This window comes from Alligator sinensis, unplaced genomic scaffold, assembly GCF_000455745.1.
Source record: "Alligator sinensis unplaced genomic scaffold, ASM45574v1 scaffold611_1, whole genome shotgun sequence".
NCBI lineage: Eukaryota > Metazoa > Chordata > Crocodylia > Alligatoridae > Alligator > Alligator sinensis.
Genome location: NW_005842332.1, coordinates 881,625 through 899,288, shown reverse-complemented (window position 1 = coordinate 899,288; position 17,664 = coordinate 881,625). Strand labels below are relative to the sequence as shown.

The 17,664-nt window shown below is 47.5% G+C and overlaps 1 protein-coding gene across 1 annotated transcript in view; it reads right to left on the bottom strand.

Moving 5' to 3' along the window:
- Positions 1-17,664, bottom strand: part of COL5A1 (collagen type V alpha 1 chain) — a 232,973-nt gene that overhangs the window by 101,578 nt on the left and 113,731 nt on the right. The window contains 5 exon segments of the mRNA XM_014522254.2: positions 6,136-6,198; positions 6,485-6,526; positions 12,008-12,064; positions 12,563-12,631; positions 12,634-12,744. Coding sequence (XP_014377740.1) covers positions 6,136-6,198; positions 6,485-6,526; positions 12,008-12,064; positions 12,563-12,631; positions 12,634-12,744 — 342 coding nt within the window.

Below are 17,664 nucleotides of genomic sequence, written 5' to 3'. Positions count from 1 at the left end.
CACAAGAGTGTCCTGGCACCCAAATAATCTATTGAAGGCTACCTTAAAACCGCAGCAGAAAGTCACTGGCTGAGCTCTGGGCGGTTGCATTTTTCCGTATGTGCATCATGGGGTTGGGAGGTTGGTAACAGCGCTCCGCAGCCTGGCGGTTGCTTCATTTCCCAGTTGGCAGGAAACCGGAGAGTGCAACCCCCAGTCTGCTGGTGCCTTCAATCTCCGAGTCTGTCTCAGTGGAAGGCAGCCAAGCCCCCACCTTGCGTTTGCAAATCCCCCTCGCTCAAACGCTCCTTTGGAAGGACAGCAAGCTGCACGGCAGTGTCTCTCCCCTTTGAACTGCAAGAAGCAGCTGAGATAGAGAACGGTTTTGACGGGAGGTTGTCTAGGGGAACGTGGAAATCATCCAACCCCGGGATGATGAGCAAGAGTTGCTCTCCTAAGTGGCTCCAAGAACTTGCAAGAAGGAAAACAGAGGACCGAGCACGTCCAGAAGGGACTTTGAACACCGTGCAGAAGAAGAGAGTTGTAAAGACTGGCACACAAGACCGCTGTGCGAGTTAGCTGTAACAGATTGTCTGACAGCAAAGATTGTCTTGGCTCAGCCTTCGCTTGCTATATCCATGCATGACATCAGGTCCAAAAAGAACAGCGCCAGTGAAAATATTTGGTCATTTCTTTCTCCTGGGTGTTCATCGCAGTCTGATATTTCTCCTTGCCTTCTGGGTAATGCATGTGCTTAGTCATTTCCAGAGGTGGCTCAGCTAGCGTCTGGAGGCCTGCAGCCAGACAAGAACTGGGAAGACGTGCCAGGGGGAGGACTAGGATGCATCTTTTATGCTGGGCTGAATTTCTGGGATGTTCGAAGAAGCCTGCACAATTCCCTTGCATAGACCTTGAGCTAGGCTTTGCAAAGGAGTGAGATTCACTCTTCGCCTGTAGAAAAGGCATCTTAGCTTTTTAATTCTGCATTCAACACAAAACAAACACAAACCCACAGGACCAGAGCCCTAATGGCCAAAACTTTAACTAAACACAATTTAAGTGGCGGGGTCCATTAGCTACAATGGCAGCACAAGACTTTGGAAAGACAATAAAGCAACCCTACTCTCCCCTTCCTTTGGCATTATCTAGCCAGACCTTCCTGTCTGTGCTCTATCTTCAACTTTTCCTGGCTTAGCCAGATTGAATACACAGATGACGATTTGGCATGAAGACAATCACAGTTAGCTGGTTCTCTGCATCCCCATAAATAGCATACTGAAATATAAAATACTGAAGTTTCCAACAGTACTTGAGAGGTAGCAGGGAGCTAGCCTGGAAAACTAAAACCCTCTGGGAAGCTGGTAAAAGGGCATATATTATGGCAAGATGGAGGGGCAGTTTGGGTATGCTGACGAAATCCTTTTAGTAGCATTAGGGTGTCACGGACATGTCGCTTCACATGTCAAAAAGTCCTCGCCTGTGGTCCTTTAAGCATGTCCAGGTACCACGTTGTATTCTGCTTTCACCAGCTTTATCCTGATCGGACTCCGCTGGCTGCAGCCCACAAACACTGGAGCAAGAAAGGATGGGCCCGCTGCACTGCCTGCTCCACTTTCAATCTAAATCACCTCAAGTCTGAGCCGGCTATTAAAAATACAAATGTGAAATCACTTGACAACACTGCATCCAAAGGCAGGTGTTCACTGATCTCTGGCCCTGGCTCTTTCCTCCTCTCACTTCTGGAAGGAAGTATTTGTACAGACTACCCTCAAGCAGAGCAGAGCTGGAAAGGTCTCCCCCCGCCCCGAGAAATCAACTGAGCAGCTCTATTAAGTTGACAGAGAAGGCTGTTCTGCTCCAGTGCCCCGTTCAGATATCAGACCCTCGTATCTGCCAGGAAAATGTGTTCACGGCCTAACAATCAGATTGGGGGAATGCTTCCTGCTAAGTGCTCCCATCCTTACAAATGCATTTGGTATTTGTTGGATAATGGCACTGAAAGAAACCAGAGCATTCAATACGGGTGCAGCTCTCCCGTGATGCACTGTCACTGTTATCTGCCTCTCTAACTTTCAGCACAAACTCTGGAAAACAAAGCATTAATTAGAATGGGGTTTTTTTCCCCTTGACAGACTCCAAGACTTGTTTTTGCTAATTAGTATTTTTGTTCTTTGGGGTTGAGAGGCATCATTGGTATGCCTGGGACCACAACAGTGACATGCAGCCAGAGCCTATACTTAGTGAGGGTTTTATTTTTAGGCAAACTGTTGCGAGTCATTGACATTGCCCATAATAGCCCTTTTCTTGGCCAGCTGTAGGGTAGGCATCTTCCACATGCCTCTAGCATGACCTGTATGGCTCTGGCTTGAGAGGGATCTTCAAGTGGTTTGGTTGATGTATCACAGCACGGATGTGCTGAAGAGGCCCTGCTATCTCGGGTCTATCTAGGCCCCTGCTGCTCTCAGTTTGCCAAAGAGATGCAGCCCCACATCCTTGAGGCACTGTTGAGCTGAGGCCCTTGCATACAGTTGGGCTGAAGTAGGAGATGAGTTTGAAGGTCAAAGAAATGGACTCGACGTACAGTCATAACTTATGCCAGGTTTGGACTGGAGATTTCATAGACATTCGGGCTGGAAGGGAGCTCACAAGATCATCAGGTCCAGCCCCCTGCCCCAAGGGGCAGGAAGTCATTTGGGGTAAAATGATCCCAGCAAGATAAGCATCCAAATGTTTCTTAAAAGTGTCCAGAGTAGGTGCTTGCACCACTTCTGGGGGGAAGTCTATTCCAGGCCTTGGGGGCTCGGACAGTAAAAAAAGATTTTCCTTATGACGAGCCTAAAACAGTCTTGCAGGAGTTTGCGACTGTTAGACTTTGTCTTCCCGTGGGGTGCCCTGGGGAACAGGCGTTCTCCCAGTTCCTGATGTACACCCCTGATGTACTTACTTATAGGCTGCCACCAAGTCACCCCTGAGCCTGCACTTCTCCATGCTGAAGAGTCCCATGGCTCTCCGCCTCTCCTCATAAGGCCTGCTTTCTTGTCCTCTAATCATGCACGTGGCTCTCCTTTGGACCCTTTTAAGCTTCTCCACATCCTTTCTAAATTGCAGAGCCCAGACCTGGATGCAGTACTCCAGCTGCGGCCTCACCAGGAGTAGAGCAGGAGGATGACGTCCCGGGTCTTGCTCGAGATGCATCGGTAGATGCAAGCCAGAGTTTTGTTTGCTTTACCAGCTACGGCATCACGTTGGTGGCTCACGTTCATCGTGTGGTCCATCATGGTCCTCAAGACTCTTTGAGTCACGGTGCTAGTGAGTAGAGCACTGCCAAGCCTATAAGGAGTGTTTTCTCTCAAGGTGGAGCACCTTGCATGAACCAAATAGGTTCAGATGGGTTCGATTTTCAACAAACACTACCAAACCTAACTGAACGTAGTCCCAGGTTGGGGCAGAGACATTCCTCTTGCCCTGTCTGGCTACCCGCCTCTCTTCAGCCCCTGGTGTAACCGTCTGTCCCTCTCTCTTGGCACAAGCAGCAATCCTGCTTCCTTGCCAAGCCAGGGAGGATACAGACTGCCTCTCTGCAAGTATTTCCACAGGTTAATCCTGGACACTGGCTGAAGCTGTCTGGGAGCCTCATTCTCTTTCCAGAAGTACTTGCGACTCGATGAAACGTCAATGCACTCAGAGCTATTTTGAAAATCTATTCCATAATACTGCAAGTGCCTGTACTGCACTGACATGGCATATAGCGGCCTGGGTTGATTCCTGCCTTTCCTCTGATGAAATCAATAGTGCTGCTCAGTTGAGTCAAGTCAACAAGTGTTGGCCCATCGGTCTGCAGGTGTCACCAATGCCAGGATGCCTCAAGAGCACAAAGCTATGTGAGGCATGCCTCAGTGACTGCAAATTACTGGGACTATCCATCTGAGCAGCAATACATGCAACACAGGCTCTATGGTCTCTCCTGTGTTAAAAGGCAGTGTTGTTAGGGTTCAGGATCAAGGGCTCCCAGCTTTCCTTTTGGCCAGTGCCAACACCCTTATTGCTTAAGGTCAAGCCAACTTAGAGAAACAGCTGGATTTTAACACACAGCGTTTGGGGACTACTGCTGTTTTTTTCCTTCCGATTCACTCGGGGAAAGTCCCTAACAGCTTAAAATTAAAATGTCACTCACAGTTCTTTAAGTGGAAAAGAACGAAAGAAACGTTTTCTAATGAGACTCGCCGTTTTTTCCACCCTGATACCTTTCATCTTGCAAAAGGAGCAATTTATTTACTCCAGCATCTGAAAGCAGATCCCTTCCGAGGGACTGTTCTGAACCCTCCAGCGTTCAGCTGGCTGCGAGGATCAGTTCGGTTTCAGTGATCTCATTTCAGGCATTCGGCAAAATAAAAACCGAGTGCAGCATACTAAGCTGTCCACTAGGTGTCAGGGCAAAATTAACTCTACAGACACTTCTGGTAACCTTAGGCAGGCTAAAGAAATTGGAGTTTGCTTCAGAAAAGCAACCGCACTTGTGTTAACTTCTTTGCTCCTTGATTTTTTTCCCCTTGGGGTGGAGTAATATGAGCTTGCAGCGCAGAAGCAAAATTGGGGAGGGAAAAAATAGAGCATATTTGTAGGCTGGCAGACAAGGTTCTTTGTAATTCAATGTAATATGTTTTATTAGAGCAATTAAATAGTTGGAAAAATTGTGTTTTGCAAGTTTTCGGGCACAGACACCCTTCTTCTGCCTGACGCAGATGGGTACTTCCATCTGACATGCATGTGCTGTGCAATTGTGCTTTGCAAGCGTTCGGGCACAGACACCCTTCTTCTGTCTGACGCAGAGCTGCCTGTCTGAAGAAGGATGTCTGTACCCGGAAGCTTGCAAAGCCCAATTTTTTTCCAACTATTTAGCTAGTCTAATAAAAGATATCACATTTACCCAACAAACCTTGTCTGCCTATGTCCTTAAACCAACCCAGCTACAACCAACACCTCCAATACTTGTATGTTGGCCATTTGGGGAGCCTCTGTTTTAGACTACTCTAATCAGAAATCATAGGCCTGATTTTCACAGTTGAGAACCACCCAGTAAGCAAACTGGTTTTGGCAGGTGTCACCAGTGTCTAGCACCTTCTGAAAGTGAGGCTGCCCATATCAAGATGGATGCCTCAAACCAGTAGCCACTTCTGCAAATGCTGACCTTTGGTGACCAAAGGCACTGAGAAAGGGTCATTTTGCTCAGTTGCTTGTTGAAGCAAAGCCAGAACCAAAAGGTACAAAGCCACAAATCATCAGGGTGACAAAGAGTGTGCGCCGGGTTTTAGTACGGTACAGGCATATCTACTGGAAAGGCAAGGAACTGCATGAAAAGTACCTTCAGAACATAAGCAATTTAGAGGAAAATGCAATTTTGTAAATTCAAAGTGCAATTCTGGAGCTGTCCAATACTAGGGATTGTCATACTGTGAAGACAAATTCACAAGCACCTGTAAAAGAAAGGCTGGGCGCTATAGGAGCGTGAGATAGCTTTTTGCTCCGGATAGGGTGGTATAGAATGGCTCCTGGTCTAAACTTGATTTTCTGGGGTTGGAAAACATTTGACCTTTGATCAAAAAGTTTTCCCCGCTACCAGTGCAGCTGCCACGTCTTCTCCATCCTGCTGTGTGATCTCGAGGCTGTATTCCTGGCCTGGAATACATTTCCAAGCCAACCCACCCCGCTGCCATGGTGCAAGAAGACGACACTGCCTTGCAGCCTAATGCCTCAGATGTGCTGCATAATGCAGATGTCCAACCAAACCGCACTCAGACATGTGCCACACAAATAATACTCACACGTGCCATATATCATGTAACAATAAAGGATGGAAATGGAGATCTATCCTTGATTTTGCCTTTAGCCTTGAGTTAGAAGATCGGCACGTTATGTAAAGCAGCCGATACGTTTGCAAAGACTGGTGGGGACATTCCTCAGAAACTCCTTCTTTCCCCTAAGCAGAGCATGGTGAGGGTTATTGTGTTCCCTATTCCAAGACAGAAGGTTTAAGGAGTCAGAAGTGGCTGCTTCCACGCTTCACTGAAACTAGTGATGCTATCCACCTCAAGTCTCATGTGAATGAATGAACTAAAGCCATAGATAGTCAAAGAGTATGTCATGTACAATACTTACTCTCTCCCCAGGGTCACCAACTGGCCCCACAGACCCGGTTGGTCCTGGAGGTCCTGGAAGACCCTGGTATGGAAAAGACAGAAAAAAGAATTAGCTGCGAAAGGAAAAATATGTTATTTGTGTGCATTTGTGCAAAGCACAGGAACAGAATTAGAGCTGTCTGTTTATTTTTGCACAGAAAAACTGCCCCTAGAGTGCTTTGATATACATGCATGTCATATGGAAGTAATAGAGGCCAGAGAGCACTTTGCATGCAGCTGGTCTATCTGGATGCAGCGAGAGGTGTGCGTGAGAGTGTGCACACGCAAGGGCACACGTGTACGGCTTCATGCACCAAAATGTGACTTACAGCTGGGCCTTCAGAACCAGGTGGACCTTCAATGAGCATTCCCTGGAAAACAGCAAGAGAGATGGGTGAGTAGCAGCAATACATCCCCAAGGGCCTCAGGGACAAGGCTCAAAAATCAAGCAGCCTTTCCTGTCCTGAGATGCCCGGGACCAATCTTCTGCTGCAGGTATTAGAGAGTCTCAGAGTTAAACACCTCCCCCTGTGCCCATTGCCACAGACAACTACATGGCACACTGCAAAGCAAAAGGTCAGCCATTCATTTGGCAATGCTGAACCCAAATAAAGCCTGCTGTCAACCACCCGGTAGGTTAGGAGTAGAAACCTCTCAAATCATAAGTCAAGGTTGAACAAATGTAACCCCTAGCACCATTTCTGACCCCACGCTCTGATGGAGGGGGTTTGGCAGGGGGACAGTCCCCTCCTGGGACCGTGTGGCCTCCTGCCCTGCAGAGTTAAAAATCATCACGTTCAAAGGCATTGCCGGTGGCTTTTTTAAATGACTTCCTTTACCAGACTTTATGCAGCAAGTGTACCTAGGACATCAGTGCATGGGTAAAACACTAGGATAATAGGGTTTCATTTTCTTAATCTCTTTTACCATATTCTGATATTTTGTGCATGAGCTGAGAGGAAAGAGAGGGAACAAACTCCCCCCCCAAAAAGTCAGATCTGTACTGGGAAAGAACTGGAGTCCTTCCTAGCCACAAGGTCCATGCGACAGGCTCTGCCCTTTCCTCTGCACATTACTGACCAATTGCAGCAGAGGCCAACATCACACCGACGGCCCAAGCTGAGTCATTTTTCCCTCTTGCCGGGCAGCTTCAAGCAAAGAGAATAATTTCTCTTTACAGGATGAAATTAGCCCGTGAAAGTCAGCAAATGTCAAATCGACTTGCTCAGGAGACGGCTGGGAGGAAGCCAGCCCGGGGATCAAGTTACACTTCACCCTTGGAGGAGGGTGGTCTCCCCAGGTCAGGGTTGAAGCTCAGGGCAGTCGGTGGAGCACGGCCAAAGCGTGGGCTGACGTCACGGCCGCTGCCTCCGAGCTGCTTTGAGCACATCTGGCCTGGCTGGGGTACGTGTTGCAAATGGGGAATCCTGCCCCGGTACCCTGCCATCCCCCAGCGAGGCACGGCCCAAACTGCTCAGGCCAGCACAATGCCAGATCCCATTAGAGGAAGAGATGCACACATTACATACACTGTACTAGCTGCGTGCCTTGTCTAGCACAAGGACATTCGATACTAATCCTATCCATTTCTACCTAATGGATTTAAGGGCTAGTTTCTGGCTCATCTGCGTAAATGAAGCCAAATTCTCTGCTGGTTGTACAGGATATAACCGACAGTGAAGTCAACACAGCTGTGCTCATGAACACCGACGATGTGTCTGTGGAGTCGCTCCTGATTTACACTACCAGCATCCACCATGAATAAAAACAGCTTCTTTTTCTTCCACAGGATAAAGGGGGGATTTGCTAACTGCTATTAAACTGATGATCAAAATCTAGAAGATGTGTTCCCGTGGGCTTACGAGTGTCCACAAAGCGGGGGGGCAACAAGAGGGCTCCAGGCTGGAGCAGAAAAGAAACAGGTGGGCAGTCAGATCGCTTGAGCAGGGTAAGAGAGAACGGTCCATGTACCCCGGATGAGCGAGCTGCACCCTAAACTACCTCGTTTTTTTAGCCAACTTTTGCTCAGTTGCAAAAAATGGGAAAGCTACTCCTTGCCCAAGACCTGCACTAGCCGAAGCTATGAAGGCCTAACAAGGGGAAGTGAGGATGTGAGGTGCTAGGAGCTGGACAAATGAGCAAGCTATATGGAGAAGCATTACTGCAAACGCTAGCTAGATTTTGACCTATATGGCAGCCAGGCATGCTGTGAGAAAAGAGGGCACGGGAAATTTCTTCGCTTCTGTCTAATAGCACTGGTTTAATAGACCTCGTCCCTCAAGGAGGGAACCTTGGAGGGTGTCTGGGCTCCATCCAGGGACCTTAACCTCACAGGATCACGGCGAACTGACTGGAGAGCTGGTGTGATGAGCCAGAGGGAAACAAGGAAGAAGGGCGAGCAAGGAAGGAAAACGCCCACCCATGGGCCTTGCACGCCGGGTTCTCCATCCATACTTTATGGGACTTGAGCAGGGGAAGCAGAGCTTGGCCGCCTCTGAGTACATCCCCTCCGGCACCTACCCTGCAAGCGGGGTGTGCTCGGCCTCGCTGCTGAAGAAGCCAACGCGGGGCCAGCTATGGTGGGGTCTATCTGCCAGACAAGCTTCCCTGCCTTCCCAGCACCGGGTAGCATTGCACCAGTAAAGAGAGGCTGCAAACAAAAGCCTTGCACAAAACTTTGCACGCCCATGACCGCTTGCATCCCTCGGGGCCCGCTTTCATTGAGATTACGGTCCAAAGAGCGCGCCGCTCCCCTGCCTGCGTGGCAGGCTAGCGCTGGCCCCGGCCCCCCCCCTCCGCTCGGTGCTGATAAACTCCCCTCCGCTCATGCAAGCCGCTGCGGACAGCCAGTGTCCATATAAGGCTTCCCAGGGCATTCAAGGGCTGCCGGGTGCCAGATTTATGTGGGAAATATTTGAGGCCGAAGCCTGTCCGGCCACGGCAGCGAGGCCTCTGCTTCCCACCGCCCATCGCCAAAGCAAGGGAGACCCCTCGGAGAAGACGGGAGAGGGAGGCCTAACAAGGCTATGCACAATGCAAACATCCTTGGCATCTTCCCATATTTATCTGCTTGTTTATACTGAGCTCTGGCTTTGGGGACATCTGGAGACTTCTCCCCAGCGAGAAAGTCCAGCTGTTTACGTTAGCTGCTCATCAACGCGATGGAGCAGGGGGTGGGGGGGAGGCAACAGGAAGGTGGGGGGTCAGAGGAACTGGCAGGGGACAAGGAGGTGGAAGAAGCAAACCACAGCCCCTGTGCCCTGTTTTGCAGCGACTGAACCGTGGGGCCAAGCTCCTCATGCTTGCCGTAGGATCAGAGTTAGGCCTGGCTTTCCGAAGGCAACCAAGCACTCAATGCTGCTTTGTTCCTCCTGTTGCATGCACTGAATTCAGCCTATTTCTCCCTTCCCGGCCCCTCTCCCCAGTCTCTGCATCCTCCCACTGCTAAGGGCGAGCGTGCCGCAAGCAGCTTTCCAGGGCTGTCATCTCCTGACCCCATCTGTCTCAAAAGCTACCCTGCCGTCATGTTGCCTACTACAGCCTAGCTTCTCTTTTGCCTGGTCTCCATGGAAATGGGTCTCAAACTCTTATTACATCCAGTCCACTTGCATAGGACCCCATCTTGTCCGGAGCCCACCCCTGCACAAGCAGCCCCCCATGGTGTCCCCTTTGCATGAGCTACACTTCGTCTGTTGAACTGAAAATGCAAAAAGGGGCCTTTGTTTTCACAAGTGACCCAGATCCCAAGCTCACTTCGAAGTCAATGGGAGTGATGGGCACTCAGCTCTTTGAAGGGTTAAAAATAAGAATAAGGAGGAGGCCTTAATCCATCGGACAGAAATCCCGACTCTCGGCCCGCTGCTCTAGCCACTAGGCGTGCTGCTTTCCTAGGATCCCAAGTGTTCATTCTGCCTATACCATGCCATTATAGCTGGAGGGCATCATCACACTGTGCTATCCTGCTGCCTCCAGTGAGCGTCAGCACAGAGTCAGGATTCAAAGGCAGATGGACTAAAGGAAAGGAAAGAAACGCCAGAGCCATCTTTTGATCCCCCCCCTTCCTCCCATGCCCGTAGCTCTGATCTGACAAAAACACCTAAAGGGCCCAGCAAATCTGAATTTCTCTGGGCTGAACAAGAACCAAAGGCAGAAAAGAAAAGGCTGCATTTGGTCTTGTTTACTTTCTGGCAATGGCTATATGCGCCAGTGTTTGGAAAGAGCGACGGCAGCCAAATTCTTTCTGGATGATTAAATTGAACTATTCTGTTCGCTTCGTAACATTGCAATTTGGTCGTGTACAGGGACAGCTTGAGTTAAAGCAGCTTTTTTTTTTTGTTTTAACCAGATCTTTCCATGCCTCAGTTAGACAGCTTTTTACTTCCCTTCCCCTTGCTTGCAGAATGAAAGAAAGAGGACGTCCAAAGGGAGAGAAGGACGAGCTAGGTCTGCGGGAGCAGGGGGTGCTTGCATAAAGCCCTGGTTGTGGGTTTTTAACTACCTCCCCTTCCCTGTCCTACAAAAATACCAGATCTGACAAAAAAAAAGAGGAGGGAGGGAGGGAGGGATTAAAAAACAGGCCCGGAGACGTGAATCGTCGTTTCTTTGGGCGCCGCGCTGGCAATCTGCCAATCAAAATGAGGTTAATTGAGTTACTGGTGAGCAGCGAGCGCGCACTGGGCTCTGCGGAGACTTGGAGCAACAAGCTCAATGCCGGTAATTGAAAGGCTCCGCATGCCCGTGGGTCCAGACGACACAGCTCACTTGGGATCTCAAAGCGCGATGGGCAGAAAGAGGGCTGCAACATGATGGTCTCTGGCTACCCCACAGCTCTGCTCCCCGCACACGCTTCAATGGGAGATCACACACCAAAAGAATAAAGAGAAATCAGCTGTTCTTGCAATTAGCCCCATCAAGCTGATACAGCTACAGGAGGGACAAATGGATTCTGGTTGGCTTCGTATCTCATCATCACTTAAGCTGCTGACTAAGCTCTCATTACAGAGGCTGAACTTCCCACCGCCGGTGAGCACCGACAGCTCTTCTGACAGCCCTGAGGAGCGGTGCTTTCTCAGGAGCTCTGCAATTAAGACCCGGTCATTTCACCCACGATGATGATGTAAAGAGAGGAAAAACCCAGCGCGGTTCTCAGAGCCCAGCTGGGACTTGCCAGAAAACTTTCCTGGCTGTTAAAACACACGCCCTGATAATGCAACTGCATTTTTTAAACATCGCCAGCATAGCCACCACAACAATCATCATAATACTAGAAATTGCCTTAGAAAATCAGGACTGACAAACCCTTTCTGTCAGCAGAGAGAGAGCGCAGAAGGCAAGATTGCTGGTTCCCAACAAATCTGATGAGCAGTTCGAGGCCTTCATGAGACAGAGTAAGAAGACCGCAGAGGGCAAGAGCACTGAGCCCTTTTATTGTCATGGGGAAACACCAGTCAGCTGTAAAATGAACGACAGCCCCAAGCTGCCAGGTGTAGACGTGGACCAGCGCTGCCCCAAAGCTACAGGTATTGGGACGGGGAGCTGGTATGAGAACCACGACTACAGAGGGCCTTGAAAGCATTTTCCTGCTTTTATTTTGCCAGGTGAAAATCTTCATGCAGCAACTTCATCTCTTTCCAAGTTTGAAAAGGAAAAACAAAACCAAGAAGAAAAAAGTTTCAAAAGGTTTTAGCAAAAATCCTTAATGTTTCTGTCAACATTTTTTAAACGACAACATTTTTAAGCTGTGTCAAATACGGATCGTTTCCCTTCCAGCTGCACCTTGGAGAGTGAGACCATAATGGGACCACAACGGCCTGTTCCTTCTGGTCCTGCAAGAGGGTGAAAGGCATCCTTACCGGCTCGATGATGGCAGGCTCTCCCTTCTGTCCTTTCTCACCTCGGGGGCCACCAATCTATATCATGCAAGGAAAAGAAAACAGAGTTGAACAAGGAGGCCATCACCTGCTCTGCCAACTGGATTAGGCCAGGAGCTCCCACTTGGAATCAAAATGCAAACTGGCAATACCAAGCAAACCCAAGGGGTGAATGTGGTGTGGACGGCTGTCGAGAACAGGTGCCATCCTGATGCTAAAGCACCAACCCCCTGATGCCGTCTCTCTAGGGCAGAGCGTCTGCAGGGAACAAGGGTATAGGTTGTAGCCGTGTTGGTCTAAGGACAGGCAGACAAGGTTCATTTGGTATCTTTTATTAGACCAACTCAAATAGTTAGAAAAAATCTTCTTTTTGGCAGCAAGGGGCATTAAGTGACCCTCATTAGTCTTCTCCATTTCTAACCCTCACTTTGGGACAGAGGCAGAGGAAGCAGACCTCATGTTTGCAGCAATTCGGGGCTAAGAAAGCTGCTTCCAGGGAACTCAAAAAGGGTCCGTGGTCACAAAGCATTGCCTCACCCCTTCATAGACGGTGTCCTGATTGGCAGGCCTTCCTGGCCCGATGTCTGGAGAGGCCCGATGTCTGGAGAGACGGTTCGGTCATAATAGTTTTCGTAGTAATTCGAGTCATACTCTTTTATCGTTTCCTCGGTGAAGTCTTTATCCAGGTCATCTCCGCCTTGCCCTGCTTCCTGCTCCTCCTGGGAATAAGCACAGCAGCACATGTCAGACAGTGAATCCCCGGACAGGAGCGTGTGCCATAAAACTAAAGGGAAGACAACTACTGGGCTTTGCCCCAGGTGGAAAGGAAGGGTAGATAAAACTTTACAAGAGACCACAAGAAAATGCCAAGAGAGTGCAGGAGTAAAAAATGGGTATCTGGTTATATAAGATGTATATGCTTCCAGGGAGCACCAATGGGTTTCTTCGATTGGGACTGAAAAAGAGGACTGAAGGATTCAGGAGAGCAAGCACCCCACCCATATGGACCACAACATGGCATTTCCCATGGATGCCCTATATGCATTAAGAAATGCACTGCATGTGCCAAACACTGTGCCAGAAAATCATCAGAGAGAATAAGCAATGATACACAAGAAAGTTTTCCAACACTCCACATGTTGGGTATATAGAGAGATGTAGCTAAAGGCGGCAACCTCATTTCTCATTCAGTGAACAGAAATTTGTATTTTATCTAAACCCTGGAAAACAAAACCCAGGTCGACTTCTACAAAGGTCCCTGCCTTGTTAAGTCTGAGAGTGCTCAGGGATCCAACATAGCAACCCTGCTTGGTCCAAAAGCCCACCTGGCAACATTTGAACCTTTGCAAATCTTAGGGCATTTATCTATTAGCACCTTCCCCACCCCAACCCTGCCTAAATAAATCTTCTCTTTAAAATTCTCCCTGGGAAGTCCATGCAATAATTCAGGCAAACAAGGACAGCTGCACCTCTCAGGATTTCTCTGCTGCTTCGGTCCAGGTCTGTGCACAGTACCATATTTCTGCGTTTTCTGCAACCTCCTATCCAGCTGTCCCTTGGCCTTTTTGAATGCTAAAGAAGTATAATCTGTACTAAATAACAGATTTTTCTCCCATGCGGGTAATGATAAAAATGGCCTATCGCTTTAATTACCTCCAACATTTCAGAGCAGAATTATTGTTCTGCTACAAAGGCAGAATTCAGACTTGCCATAACGTGCCACCAACAACTCCAGTCTTCACTTTCGGGCCAAATTTGCTCATAATCCCTAAGCACAAGCACCTGTGTTTAACAGGAAAGGGGCTTTAAAACAAGGGTAAGCCAACATGGAGGCACTCGGAAGCGCTTTTTTTTTTTTTTTTTAACTCTGCATATATCACATATTCTTCAATGATAATTTGGCAACTGCTAAAGGAGTTTTCTTCTGTCACGTGAGATAGGCACATCCTGCTATTCGGCAAATCCAGAAATGAAACTTCAGTCAAGAAACAGAGCCCGAAAAACCTCCAGAACCAACAGGGATTTAGCTGCTTCTGCTCCACCATTTCCCCCCTCAGTTGAACTTTCTTTTCCTCTAATCAGATGACCAAGTCGAAGTGCCTTCTCTTAGCAGGAGCTCACATTTCCCTTGCTTCCATTGAAATTGTAATTTTTAAGAGCACATTCAAACGTATCGGTTCCAAATGATTTAGCACGTACCAAGTTGTCATCTAGGCCTCAGAGACAGGCTGAGAGAGGCATGTCATATTTGTTCTTCTCTACAAGACTGATCCAAATCCTGCTTCCCTTGGGAGTCTTTTCAATGGCTTCCAATGAGCTCTGGATCCAGTCCCACAAGCACTGGAAGACTGTGGGAGTAATGCATAATCCAAGAGGGAAGCAGTTTAAAATTTCCATAACTTTCATCCTGCTAGAAAAATAACCCTTTCCCACCTCTTGCACTCCTCTTTTTCTTGCCAACTTTTAAGGAGACACTCTTGGAAATTTAAACTGACTGACTGTCCAACATCATACAACTAGGCATCTGTTCATGATGAAGCAGCAACTTCATTTTCCTACAATTTTCACAACACCTAGTTTCACCATCCTAAAAGGAAGCAAGCAAGCAAACAAGCAAGGAGGCAAGCAAGCAAGCAAGGCAGGCAGGCAGACAGAACATGAAATTATAATAAATTCCTTCTGTCAGTTGTCAACAACCTCACTCGAACCGGGTTTTACCTCAACCCTAAGCATCCTTGCTTGGAAAATTATGCAAATATGAATTAGAAATTAGGGGACTTTAATCTGGATGAGTACAACAGCTTATTCATTGCAAAGCAAGCACTGAACAAAGCAAGCATGTATCTAGCTCCCACCTAGCAGAGGAGTTTCTTGCTCCCGAGTTTTCAGCACTGCTGTAGTGGTTATTTAGCACACAGCTAATAGCCATAGTGCGATTGAAACCTAAGAGCAAGTTCATTGACTCAATCCACTTTGCTCATTTCCCATTCAGACTCCCAAAGCTTCAACCTTATTAAACCAATTTTCCTCATTTGTGAACTGTCACTAGTTCTCCGGTCAAAGTTTCTACCTGAGTCCAATTTCAGAATACCTGTTCTCCCAGTATTGGGAACAGCATGCTCTACACGCTCACAGCAAACATCCCCTGATCCTATGAAAGGTCTATGACAAACTTAGGAATCACCATACTAGATCAGAGCGCTCTGCTACTCAACCCAGGAACTTGTTCCCAACAGAAACCTTCCAGTAGGCCATGGGATTTATTGACCACTGTCCCCGATTTCATATTATTTTCACCTTTGTATTACACAGCTCTTCCTTTCTGCTCTTGAAAGGGAATGGGTATTCTGAAATTGGACTCGGACAGAAACTATGACCCAGCTTCCATTGGCCATGATGAGGATCCTAGAGAAGTGGGGCTAGAAGAGACCTCCAGTGGTCATCTAGTCCAACCCCCTGCCCAAGGCAGGATCATCCCTCTCCAAGCCAGAATCATACCTAACCAAACCATTCCTATACAATCCCTAATCTACACTCCTCATAAAACCACTGTCAACCCTGACACAACACCCAAACCTGCCACAGGTAAAGCAGGGGCACCGCGGCAGCCAATACCTTGCTTCTATAAAAGGTTGTTCATATATGCTCAAGAGATCCCAGATAGAAGGACACAACCCTTGCTCCAAAGCAAAGACATCCCACAAATATTAGGGCTACTCCATGTAAGTCCATGGTTTGTCCCTTTAGGCAGAGTGCCATTTTGTCTCCTGAGCTGGGTGAAGACCTTTATTCCTTGCTTGCCTTTTTGACCATTCATTCACAGGACCAGCACTGAAGAAAACTAAATGCTGTGGTTCTTCACATTGCTGTTGATGGTCTTTACGTTACAAAGGACATGTTTCCAAATCTCTAAAATGTTCTCCATCTCCCGGCAGAGCTCCAGCTCTCACCGGGAATATCATACGCTGCTTTGCATCTACAAGAGTCCAGCACCATCACCATATCTCCCATGAGCAGTTCGATGCGGCACTGATACATTAAAATAATTCTTTAACTATTATAACAAGGTTTCCAGCTACATGACGTGCTTTCAGGTTCCACTTGCTGATCTTCTTTTTCAAGTCCATATCCTGATGGATGTCAGTAAAGCAGCCTGTTGCCCACTTATCCGGGACGTCTATATTGGTCTCTCGGTACACCAGATGCAGTCATTCAAGCAGATGGCATCTCCTTGCTCTATGACCCTCCGTCCTTAAATTTGGTTTGGATCGATTCAGATGTATAAATATATACAAATATTGCACCAAGGGCTTTCGCCAAGTCCAAATGTCTCATTCTTTTTTCTACAGCACCATCCAGACTTGTCAACTCATGCTAGCTATGAAACCCATCATTCACCTTTACGTTCCCCTCGTCAACCATGAATTTGCACCCAGGTCCTAAACTGGAAAAAAATACAACTCCAGCTGAAGTGATCTGTGATGGCCTTGTTTCCTCCTCCCATCTTTTTTCAAGGTCATGCAATCCAAGTTTCAATTCTTCTCTCTCTATAATACTTTTTGGGCCAAAATTTCTGCCCCTTTCCTGTTTCCTGGAAAACTCTTTTTTCTTTTGTTTTATTGAGGTGGGCACTTACTCCCTCAATACATTCAAGCATGTTTCATTTCTTGATGAACTGCCCAGTCCTCCCCCTCCCCCCGCTGTATTTTTTATTCCCAACTGATTCAACTTGATCTCTGTCTTGGAAACACTCTTCATCTGTTGCTGGCCCCTCTCCTGTCTTGTTCCAGCTGTCTGGATCTCAGTCTGGATAACATAACACCTTTTAAATCAAGCTTCTCTGCCCAATTTTCATTTTTTTGGCCAGCCTTTGCTAATTCTTTGCCACCTTCCACTACCTCCCATAGAGATGCAACTTCTGTAAGCATGGCAACCAAGTTCTTCCTCTCGGTTCAAGCAGAAATTGTAAACCTTGGCCAATTCAAAACCAAACTCGTGGGAACTATTAACCTGCTATTGGCACCAGCTGTCAAGGCTTCTGGGCAATGATGAAGTTTTTGTTCAGTAGAGAGTTACTCCCTTCCTCAGAAAGGAATTTAATGCACACAGACACATGACGCTTGATTCTCGCCTAGTGTAAGGACAACACCAATCTGTACCCAGCTGAACAGCAACCTTAGATGCACAGAAAAGGACATGTCTCAAGTCAAAAATACTCACGGAGTCAGCCAAGACACAAGCCACAGTATTCAGGTCTAGCCTAATATGCTTGTGTCTGCCTCTACCCAGGAGATGCCTAGAAATACTGGTACTGTTAACTGATATAACACAACATCGATTAACTAGATTATCTAATAAAAATATGCCCATTTGTGCAACTACTTATTGATGGAACTGACTGGGTGGGGAAGGAAATCATTTTGCAATTTTAATTTTTTTTTGAAAATGTTCACCGTTTTAGAAATCTGAAATTTTGAACATTTAAAAAGATAATGAAAAAGTACACAGATCACTGAAAAGCAGACAGGGTTTAAACTTTCATTTAAAAAAGTTTAACTTTTTGAAATTGCACTGGCAGATTTAAGCCAGCTGTAGATACTGTCCTTGGGCTCCTCTACACATGCAGGGAGCCCGATTAA